The sequence below is a fragment of the Hoplias malabaricus genome, chromosome X2, assembly GCF_029633855.1.
Source record: "Hoplias malabaricus isolate fHopMal1 chromosome X2, fHopMal1.hap1, whole genome shotgun sequence".
NCBI lineage: Eukaryota > Metazoa > Chordata > Actinopteri > Characiformes > Erythrinidae > Hoplias > Hoplias malabaricus.
In genome coordinates this window covers 9,506,614-9,518,512 of record NC_089819.1, presented here as the reverse complement: position 1 = coordinate 9,518,512, position 11,899 = coordinate 9,506,614, and the positions used below count along the sequence as shown (strand labels likewise).

Sequence of the window (11,899 nt, the reverse complement as noted above, 5' to 3'; positions counted from 1 at the left end):
TCACTACAAATTGTAGTGTACAAAGGATGTACACTGCATGGCACAATATATACACCATACATTAGTGCAGTTGCTGAATTCCTAACATAGTGTGCATTAATTAAATTATATTTTTTATGTAGTGTTTGAAAAACCATTCACTCTAATGCTTATTCCCTAGTCAAATCATGAAGTAGCAAATGCTATGTATTGAGTAGTGAACAAGTTAATGAGTGATCCACTCCAATGTATGCAAACAATGTCTGCACCTGGGATTGTGTAGTAGCAGGAGGATGTGACAGAGTGCTGCATAAAACAATGCGAAACAATGTGACAAAAGTACATGAAAAAAAGGTGAAAAAAAGATGAAAGGTGAGAACAAGAAGTGATGCTCTTTCTCCCATTTACAACCAACCAAACACACACACACACACACACACACACATACGTACACTTATTAGTGCAATAAACAAAAGAAGCATGAAGGACTATTGTTCTTGCTCCTGTTGTATCACTCTGCTCACTTGAAGGCTAGGATGCAGAATTCTGTACCGCTGCTCTTTGACAGTTGTAAAATAATGCCCTATGAATAAAACCTAATGGAAAAGTGGACATCTTAAGTTTACAACTCGTTATTCATAGTTTCACAACTGTGGTGTGAACAAGAAAGAAATTGATTCCATCAGTGCTGAAGAGAAATAGGAATTGACTTTATCTCACTTTAAAATCTGCTTACAGTGTGAACATAAAGAGAACACAAAGTTCTAATTTGCAGCCAATTCCCTTTCAGGTTCAAATGAAAGGACATGTGGTTGGTTCATTTAAACAGAGTCATGTTAGGCTAATATAATCATGATATTGTAGTAAAATACATAGGGGGAAAAAACAGGCCCCTGCTTTAGAAAACATATGAACACATTATCACAAGACACAGAGCTATTGAAGTGCTATTGAAATGATTAACTCACCATTTTACACAAGTGGCCAATGCCCCGAATTTTAAAGGAACCTGTGGGCTGGCAGGAGTCTAGCTTCAGATACACAGAAGTACCTGCTATTTTTGAGAGGGACAAACTCTCTCTTAAAGGAGTGACGGTGTGAAGTTGACGAGCAGGCTTCATATTCTGGAATTCTGGAACCTTCTGGAATTAACCTTAATCATTAGTTTGTCAGACAGATGAAAAATAATACCTATTACAATTTACTGCTTTAAAAATGTATTATTGCATTGTTTGATTTTTCAAATAAAATGTTTAATAGTTTTATGCAAAATATAAATGATTTAGGATGTTCAAAACAAAAAAATCAGTTAAGCACAATAGCAAGTCAATGTAATAATGTTTTCTTCTAACTCACCTATCCCAGTGAAAGGCTGCCTAATGACACCAGTCTTACCCCAGCAGATGCTGAAAAAGTCACTTTTGCTAATTGCAAACCTTCAGCCTTCTTACAAGTGTGCCATTTTATTCATTTTCCTTACTGTAAATTTTCCAACCGTGGGTGGCAAGAGCCAATCATCTCTCTTTCCACCTCTCACACCTCTGACCTGGAGCCATCATTCTGTGTATTTTTACCTGAAATCACATGAGCATTACTTTAACTGACCTAAACGTGTGTAGTCACCATCTGTGTAGGTGTGTAGTCATCATTTGTGTTTATATACCCAAGTACTTCACTATTTTTACCCTTCTGAAAAGTAGATAAAATATGTTCATATTATAAGCAAAAATTCTGAATTCTTTTTATCCATTTAGGTGTTTGAATGACTATATATTATGGTATATAGTTTCAACACTCACTGTCCTTTCAATCAGCTCCATTGACTCTACAGGAGGATTTTGTTGTTCTGCAATTACAAAATGATGCTCTGCATATAATGTTTGCCCCCTTTCACACTTTTCTTCAACGTTCAGGAACCCCACAGGGCCACCACAGAGCAGCTATAATTTGATTCTATGATCTGGGTGGTGGATCATTCTCAGCGCTACAGTGACACTGAAATAGTCGTGGTGTGTTAATGTGTGTTGTGCTATTACGAGCGGATCAGACACAGCAGTGCTGCTGGAGGTTTTAAACAGTATCCACTCTCTGTCCACTCTGTTAGACACACCTACTTTGTTGGTCCACCTTGTAGATGTAAAATCAGAGATGGTAGTTCATCTGTTGCTGTAGTTCAATCTTGTCATCCCCAAGTCCCTCATTTTTGCATACAGGACCCTATTGGCTGGACATTTTGGATTGTTCTCGGGTCAGCAGAAACACTGCGGGGTTAAATACTCCAACAGCCCTGCTCTGTCTGATCCACTCGTACCAACATAGCACACACATCAGTCACCGCAGTGCTGAGAATGATCCACCACCCAAAGCATACCTGCTCTGTGGTGGTCCTGTGGGCTTCCTGAACATTGAAAACAGGGTGAAATTAAGCTAACAAAGTATACAGGGCAACCTAAGGTCTCCCATCTGTAATTGGGGAAAAACTAAGTGCTACTTTGTGGTCAGTGTGTCTGCGGGAAAAAACAGTGAGTGTAGAAATAAGGTGGTGGTCATAATTTAATGGCTGATCAAAGTAAAATCTAAAAATGTTTGGGGAAATCATAAGATGGTGTGTTAGGGTTAGGGCAGGAACAAACCATTACACCAATGAGAATTCCTTGGGCTAGACTCCAAACACTACATTCACTTAAAAATATTTCCCAAATGACATGAATTAATCTATTTTTAAAAGTGCAATTAAACTGAAACTTTCAGAATAATTTTGCACAAAACTGAGCGTGTGGGTAGCTCTTACCCCAAGATGTATACCATTAATTTCCTTAAATGTTCATACCCTTGAATGATGAGAAAATGGTTGGTAACTGGTGACAGTAAAGACTCCTCCATTGAGATCAAACAGTACTGGATTGTTATGCTGGGTTTTATCACTGCTGAGTTCTTTCAGTTTTTCAAGTTATTTTTCCAAAATCAGAACAAAATCATCAATACAATATTAGTTTTGGGCTTTGTCCCTTGTATACAGATGTTTCCCTGGATTCTCTGAATCTTTTAATGATATGTGATTTGTGTATAATTTAGCTATTTTTGCTAGCAGTCAAAATGGTGAACACTTCCCCATCTTTATATCTGAATGTCTCAGACTCTCTGACTTACTTTTTTTTATACACAATCATGTCATTGACCTGTGGTCAATTACCTTAGTGTCTGTAGTGTTCCACACAAAAACAAAACAACAAAAAAACATAAAACCTGTCTTTTCTCACCCCACCCCAACTTTACTTGTAATGTGTTTCTAGCAACAAATTTAAAATGGGCCTATATTTTTCGAAAATTCAACATTAGAAATGTTACTGATGTTTTCAATTAAATATATTCAATTACATCAAGGACAACGTGATGCAGAAATAAAAACAGTTTTATTTGCATAGTTTGCTTTGTGAAAATTTAATAAAACAAAACTAACAGAGAACACAAAAGGTTCTTTTAACAAAATGATCTAAACACAGCTGTCAGGGGACACTTCAGCCACACATTTACTCTCTTTAATCATTCCACCATCCGTTTTAAAGGAAATTTGTTAAATTAATAATGTCCAGAAAACTGTCAGATGAAATGGTTGTGTTTCTCCTGCAGGGGGCAGTGTTTATAATCTCTGTATTTTTATAAAATAAAGGCTGCTGGTCAATGAAAGCTACAGCAACAGCTATAAGGCTTTATGTTTAAATTAAACAGAATGTTATTAATAAACCACAACTGATTTACACACTGATAGAAAGAGTGCATGTATTTGCATACACGTGTGTCTGTGTGCGGTTATGGAATGTTCCAGAAATTGCCTCTTCACCACTCAGTCCGAGTCTTCATCATCCAGATATTCCTCTGCATTACTGTGAGTGCGGGTTATTACTGCAAATAAAAACAGAATTCATATACACAATATTATTAAGCAATCTCAGTGTATATATGAAAAACATTTTACTTAAAAAGGGGACATATTATACTCCTTTTTCCACAAGTTAACAGAGTTTCCTAGGAGTGTAATAATGTCTGTGACATGCTACAATAAATAAATAAAACAACATGGCACAATTCTTTACCTGTCTGAAACATTCAGAATTACCTGTTTCAGTCCCTGTTGATCATAAGCCTCTATTTATTACAAACATAAGGCATAAGGTGAGAAACACTGGCTTTCTAGACACTTTTGCTTTGTTCTCTCACAGTACTCTCATTTACTATCGGTTGACTGAACTATCTGATAAGATCTGAACAGCTACACACTGTTACATACATTTGTGGAGAGCGTTTTGTTTGGGTTAATGAAGATGAATGTGTTTTTTGTATGGTTTGTATCCTCACCGTTGCCCTGTTTCTTTTTGAGGAGAGAAGCACACTGTGCATTAGTTGCCATCTCCAGCGCTGTCTTCTTCTCATTATTCAGAACATCAGTCCTGGCATCTACTCACACAAATAAACACATCATTATATATGTAGGCCACAGACTTCCAGACAACCAACAGTGGGGTTTTTTCTGTGTGTTACTATGTACAGTGTAAATGTGTAAGTATATGTGTGTTATTATAACATTAAAAACACCTGCCCACAATTTTGTAGGCCCTTCCATGGTGACAAAATTTCCCTGCTTTAAGCAAACCAACTTCAATAACTAACTGTACATTTGTTGCCTAACATATCCCACCCGTGCCACTGTAATGAGATAATCAATTCATCTCACATGTCTGTAGGTTTAATGTTGTGTCTGATCAGTATATATTTGTGTAGAGTAAATATTTGTATGTACAGTGTATGTTTACAGTGTACATATATGTGTTGCATACTGCGGTTGAGAAGCATCTGGACGATGTCGGAGTATCCCTTCCAGGATGCAGCATGAAGAGCAGTGTCTCCCAGTTTATTCTGCAGGATGGGGAAAAAAAAGACCTTAAAATAAGTTACAATTAATAGCCAGAGTATAACGTTTTCACCATCAAATCTACATCAGTTCATTTACACCACACCCTTAAAGCATCTACACCTCATCATAGTATTCACACCAAAATACTAAATCATCTACACTTCATCATAACATGTATAATTTCATTATAAATTTTGCACCACATTATAACATTATTGGACATTATTATGACATCTACATCACAACATCATCTACTCTTCATCATATCATCTACAGCCAGGATTTACTGTTGGAACACCCCTCACCTTTCTTTTGGCAAATCAAATGCATGTCCTTACATGCTGCTTTTACAATAAAAACAGTCTTTGAGTAGGCCTGGGCAATATGGGCAAAAACGTTATCAAGATAGAAAAGATTATATTGATCAATATGGATAATATCTGCATTGAAAATATATGTAACATTGTCACAGTTTTAAAAGGAAACTATATATAAATATCAAATATTAAAATCTTTCTAAAAACTGTAGAGTGAATTAAAATGCTTTTATTAAATTACCAATATTTATAACATACAAATATTTATCAGAACCCAATATAGTAGGTGTAAAATAAGTGTTATTTGTGTAACTTTATATTTGTGACAATTGTAATTCAAACAAACATTCTCCTGCTATTTTTGTGGTACCTGCAGATTTATGGTAACTGATGCATAGTAATAAAAATGAAAACGATAATTTTATTAAAAAAAACAAAAACAAAAAAAAAACAACTAAAATTTAACTAGTTTCAACATGGCAAGCAAGAATTAATCAGGTCCTCTTGTCCAAAATCATTGTCTGTCCTCATAAATGCTCATCTGGATGAATAGGCAAACATTCCCACAGACAAACTCTTGTGGGAAAGGCTTCCCAGAAGAATGAAATCTTTTACAGCTGCAAATATGTTCTGATTCCATATTTATGCCTATAGATTTCGAATTAGATTTCATAAAATCTCCTGTAGGTGTAATGTGGTGGTTTCCCAATACTGGTGTCCATATAGAGTATCAACAAATCACTTTATACTTTATTAGATAATCTGAAACCATAAGTGTATATACTTGAAATTCGGTCATGAGAACATTTAAAAACACAGAAGCCCACAGCCTCTGGGTCAGAAGAGTAAAAGGCTGTCATCCTCTGTTAGCCATTTTAAAAATTCATTTTAGAAATCCCAGATTTTGACTGAGTGGTGTGTTTATTAGTAAGTGTTCAAAATGATGATAATTATACACAATAACATAATTTGAAACGCAAGGACGTGTTGTTGTTGTTTCTGAACTACAGCTTTAAACCCACCTGTTGATTCACCTCACAGTTCGGCTGAGCAAGCAACAGCTCCACCACATCTACAAGACAAGCAAAGTACATCAGCATGGTACAGTGAGTATGTGATGAGCATGAATTTATCCATCATTGTTTTTTCTATGGTAAACAAACAAAAAAAAATACACTTTTGCTTTTAATTTAGATTTATCTTTAAATAATAAAACAAATGAATATGTCATGCACAACAACCAGGAGACCATTAACCTAATATTTTGTTGCACAACTTTTAAAGGCAATCTCTGGAAATGATTGATTCCTGTAGCCCTGAACGGAACTTCTGTACCTTTCAACAGTTAGGGTTGGGTTGCCACTCTTCCTGAGAAGACTACCTAACTGTCTCATGCTTGAAGGGTGTCTTCTCCAGACAGAATGTCTAAGCTCTTTACAGGATATTTGATAGGATTCAGATCAGAGGTATTATATCAGAGTTATAAAGCCATTTTGTAGTAGTCCTGTGTTTTGTTTTTATCCATTGAGTCTTTTTAACTGTGCATTTGAGGTAATTATCCTGTTGGAGGACACATTATCTGCAAAAGAGTCAGAGCTTTTTGTCTCTTAGCAGCATGTTTTTCTCCGTAATGACTTTATAGTCTTGAGATTTCATTGTGCCCTGCACAGTTTCAATACACTTCATTCTAGACACAGCAGGCCCAAAATACAACCAATTCTCCCCTGTTTCACAGCAGAAATTGTGTTCTTTCCTTTGAAATCTTCTCTATTATTTCATCTGTGAACATATAGCTAATGTGACTTGGCAAAAAGCTACAAGTCTGTTTCCAAAGAATATTCTCTCAGATGAGATACTGATGCACCTTGGCCTCAGGTTCACCTTGTGAATTTTAGGATTTTTTTCTTTGTTGTATCATTCACACGATTATTCTGTTCAATCCAAGGTCAAGTTTCCTCCTGTGGCCATGTCCAGGCAGGTTGGCTACGGTGCAATGGGCCGTAAACTTAATAATAAAATTTTAAATATCATATTTGTATTATTTTTCATTATATATAGGATTATTATTTTTAAATAATTTGCACATCATTTTATTTTTATTTAAATTTTACCTAGTGCCTCAGCTTTTATGCTTAAGGTGGGTCTCAAAAACAAATTACCTTTGTGTCCTCCATGGCATCCCCAGTACAGTGCTGTATTCCCTGCTTTATCCAGTCCATTAATACCAACCCTGTTGTCCAAACACTCTCTCAACCAGCTCAGATTACCTCCATACACACAGACATATAAAAACATTTTTACTAAAGGTTGTAAAGATACAAAAACAATTATGTGCCAGTCATCTAAAGGAGACTATATTAAGGTAAGGTAACAATTCTGAATAAAACACTAAATGTGGAGCACCTCTTTTGGCTGCTTCATGCAGTGGGTTATCAATGGATTCGGCCTGTTCAGCAACTGACAAAAATACACAATAATGAAATTTTACACAAACACACATATTAAGCATAGAATAAACACATTTACACACATCCATCAAAATACAGAAAACACACACACATATACATACATACATACATACATATATATATATATAAAATAATATTTTGTGATATGAATGAAATTATAATTTGTGTAATGATGCAGAAATGTTGTAATTTAAGGAACTCACCTATATCTTGTTAGAAATTGTAAGATATATTTTAATGGTTAAAGTTCAGAAGCTGGTTGTGTCTTTCAGACCTGTCAGAGGTGCTACAGCATTTTGCTCCAAAAGAACATTGCACTTGTGGTTTTTAGCAGTCACACAACCTGGCAGCACCATGTGTCACAACCCACTGTAATCAGTGCATGTTTACTGTCCTCCAAATTACAAATTGGCCAAAAAATTACAAATTGGCCTATGACCCTAATTCATCAAAGTAAAAACAATCGTGCTGAGTGAACCATTTATCTTCTGATTCATGAATCAGAAGATCAGAGGTTTGATCAACATGGAAACAGGGTGAGAAATGCATGCAGTTGATAAATCAGTTTAGTGCATTAAATCAAGTTCCAACCTACCAGTGCCTCATTTATCATGCGGCATGCCCTAATTCATGCAGATGTATTTATTAGTTTACTAAATATGGAATTTAGACTGTTGTGAGGCACTGATTCTGCATTTAGGTTGAGTTTGAGCAGTGTTAAACTGGAGTATTAGTAATGTAACAGTGTCATATTTGTGTTGAAGTGGAGATTAGGAAGTTTAACAGTAGTTAATTTGTGCTACAGTGGAGAGTCTGCACTGTAACAGTTGTTTGTTTTTTGTTACATTGGAGAGTCAGTACTTTAACAGTAGTTTATGGGTGTTGATGGGACTTACTGACCATAGTTGCTGGGGATGAGACCAGTTCTTCCTCGGCAGGTTCCTTTCCACCAGTTACTGTCACTCTATAAACACATCAAACAGTATGTCACCAACTACTCAATACACAACACATACCTATAATACATTGGGGAGGGAGAGAGTAAGAGAGTGGCGTGCTTTAGATAGATAGATAGATAGATAGATAGATAGATAGATAGATAGATAGATGAGGGTAAACTCACTGTGTCTGAGATGTACAGAATATCTCCTTCCTCAAAGTACAATTCATCTGGCTAAAACATACAAGATTAAACAGTTCAGCCACCTATAGTTGGTTATGATGATTACAGTACTTAATAAACTTTAACTTTAAAAGGAAATATATTGAACTCTGAGGATCACACACCGTCCGTGGGTCAAAGGTGTACAATGCCCTGAACACCTTCACCTGACCTGTTAAAGCCAAACACACACACACATACAAATAAATACTAAAAGTACTACTTGTAATTGAGGAAACCTGCCTAAAGCTGATTTAAACTTCTCAAACACGCCCAAGCCTGCTTCATGCTCCACACACACCCTGTTGTCCCCCACCTGCAATTCAGATACACTGTCTCCCACCCCCAACACTAACTAAACAAAATCCCAATAATATAATAAACCAGCTTATGGCATTAATCCACTAAGAGCCAATAATCTGACATGTGTCTGAGGAAGTGGAGTAAAACCTAAATATGGACTCATGCTAAATATAGACTTTTAAATGACGTATATGGCTATTATTTGTTTTTAACAGATCTACAGGACTTCTATGAAATTCTTACAGTAAAATAACATACTACACATAGTAACTAAATTAATATAAAGAATATTATACAAGACTAAATGTTAATACAGATAATACTTCTACAGTTTTATGTAATTGGTGTATATATATATATATATATATATATATATATATATATATATATATATATATATATATCGCACATGCGCACACACACTTATACAATAGAAACAGAGTCGGTAATACTGATAATATTACTGTCAAACTGAACTGGGTGGGTACATACCACCTTAAAATATCCAGCACAGCCTCACAATATAACTACTAAACCATTTAAGGTGGAACGAATAAATTCAAAAAGAAGCCAATTTCAGCTTTATCGTTCAAAACACGCAAAGTATCAACAACAGATCCGCGCCTTAAAAGCCCAGGGTGTGTGACCTAGTAGTAGAATCGATCTTGTAACGTTCAATAATGAATCGAAACTTTAAAAAACACAGTTTGATAGACTTTCAGCGCAGTTCTTACCTGGTTTCGCTGGTTTGGGAGGAGGTTTAGACATTTCAGAGACTCTACAGATCAGCAGCGTCTCTAAACCCGGTCTTACAGGCGCAAAAAAATGTGAAATATGACTAAAATGACAAGTTCAATAAAAAAAGGCTAAACGTAAAAAATAAAGAAGTTCGCCCTCGTAGGAGGAAGCTGGCGGATATACGGAAGAGAAGTAATGCGCATGCGCGCCGCCCATAAACACAACAGTAAGTTCCCTTTATTTAAAAATAATATGTAAAAAATTTTACATAAGAAAACTGTCAATACTGTTTAAATAAATTTCGTATGTTCATTAACACAGAGTTGGTTTTGAATATTTTTATTTGTATTTTTAATAAAATATATTTATTTTGATGGTTAGACCTGGACTATTATTATAATTATTCTTTATTAACTCTTATTGGTCATTATTCTTAGTGTTACTATAATTAATAATGGTCATAAAATTCTTGCTAATGATTGTATAATACTTTTTTTTCCACATAGTTTAATTTCATTTAACAGTTATTGGGGTGGTTTCCCAGACGGGTTAAGCCTAGTGCTATTTATTGATTTGCTTGTTTGTGACCCTAGAAATTCTGGACAGTTGAATCATGACAACACAGTGAGGTATTTCACCTTTTCAAAAGTGGCTGGTACTTTTTCGATTTAAGCCCAGACAGTTTTTTAAATGCATCATGTTTTCTAAGTAAAGCCCCTTTCACACATGCACAGTAACCCAGAAATGTCCCGGAATTTACCAGAGCTGTATGAATGTAAACAACACAATATTTGTTCCAGTTTCATGCAGACTTTATCCCCCAGCACCCTAGAACCCAGGTAAAATCAGAGACATGTGTGAACTCATTCGCTAATATTGCACAGGTGCTACCCCAACCTAAATTATGCAGCATATTTCCCGCTGAAAAAGCATGTCTGATACAGATCTCCCACTGTGTGCTCCGGACCTGACACTCTGGGGTTTCTGTAGAGATTCTCCAGAGTTCATGTGTGAAAGGGGCTTAGGAGTCTGACTTACTTCTCTCTCTGGCTCTGAAGCGAGTCTACACTAATATCCGCGATGGGAAAGCAGAGGTTAAGGACAGTGCCTCTCAGAGTAGGGAAGTGACTCAGACACTGAAAGCTTCATGGACCATGGGACCACTGTTTATGCTGGAGTTTGGAGAAGCTGGAGAAAGTGGTGAGTATTATGAGCCCTGCTAGAGGACGAGGAACAGGACATGGTTTCTAGTGTACTTGGTACCAGAGTACCCAAAGTTCACAGACTTACTTTCTTGTTTGTGTTTTCTGACATTGGACTGTATGTTTTGGACACTCAGACAAAGACTGGGGCTGAGCTCTCAACTGATCACCCTCTAGTGGTAAATTTGGATTAGATGGCAGTGAAAACTGCCAGAGACCTGGTAGGTCAAAATATATAGTGGCAGAGGATGAGGTAGAGGACATTGACTCCCGGTTCAAGACTTCCATTTTGGAAGAAGCTTCATATAATTTGCGACAAATACTTTTTGGTGCCTGTTACAGTAGCAACCCAAGAAGCCAATGGTGGATGCCAGTGCTGATGGAACCCGTCAAAGAAGACATGGGAGGAGTTTGGAGAGGCCATGGAGAATTACTTTTGGGAGGCCTTAATGAGATGTTTCTGGAAAACACTCTGTAGCTCAGAAGTGTCTGTGTGTCAGATTCTAATTCCTTTCCCAAAGTAACAGATGCAAGGCTCTGCAGTCCCAAGACCTGTGGAGTGGTTGAGATTTGCCCAGGATTGCTGAATATCACATGGACATTGGGAACACTTTCTTTGGATTGAGTTATGTGTGAAATATCTCTCTACAATAATTAAAACTACTGTAACCATGAATAAAAATATTAATAAGAAATTCATATTTTAGTGAATTAAATCTTAGAAATTACACCTGTTCCTAGGACAGGTGTAGCAATGTATCATTCATCTGAACTGGAGGGACAGTTTGAATCCCCTTGTATTTTTCTCTTGGTCAAGA

The 11,899-nt window shown here is 36.2% G+C and overlaps 1 protein-coding gene across 1 annotated transcript; it reads right to left on the bottom strand.

Annotated features, from left to right (window-relative positions):
- Positions 1-3,379: 3,379 nt before the first annotated feature.
- LOC136676969 (osteoclast-stimulating factor 1) lies at positions 3,380-10,072 on the bottom strand. The gene is made up of 10 exons (XM_066654293.1): positions 9,876-10,072; positions 8,964-9,010; positions 8,800-8,850; positions 8,577-8,640; positions 7,612-7,665; positions 7,368-7,475; positions 6,231-6,280; positions 4,815-4,893; positions 4,336-4,434; positions 3,380-3,882 (listed from the first exon to the last, which is right to left on the bottom strand). The coding sequence occupies exons 1-10, from the start codon at positions 9,907-9,909 to the stop codon at positions 3,824-3,826; spliced, it is 645 nt and encodes a 214-aa protein (XP_066510390.1). The 5' UTR covers positions 9,910-10,072; the 3' UTR covers positions 3,380-3,823.
- Between the last annotated feature and the right edge of the window lie 1,827 nt (positions 10,073-11,899).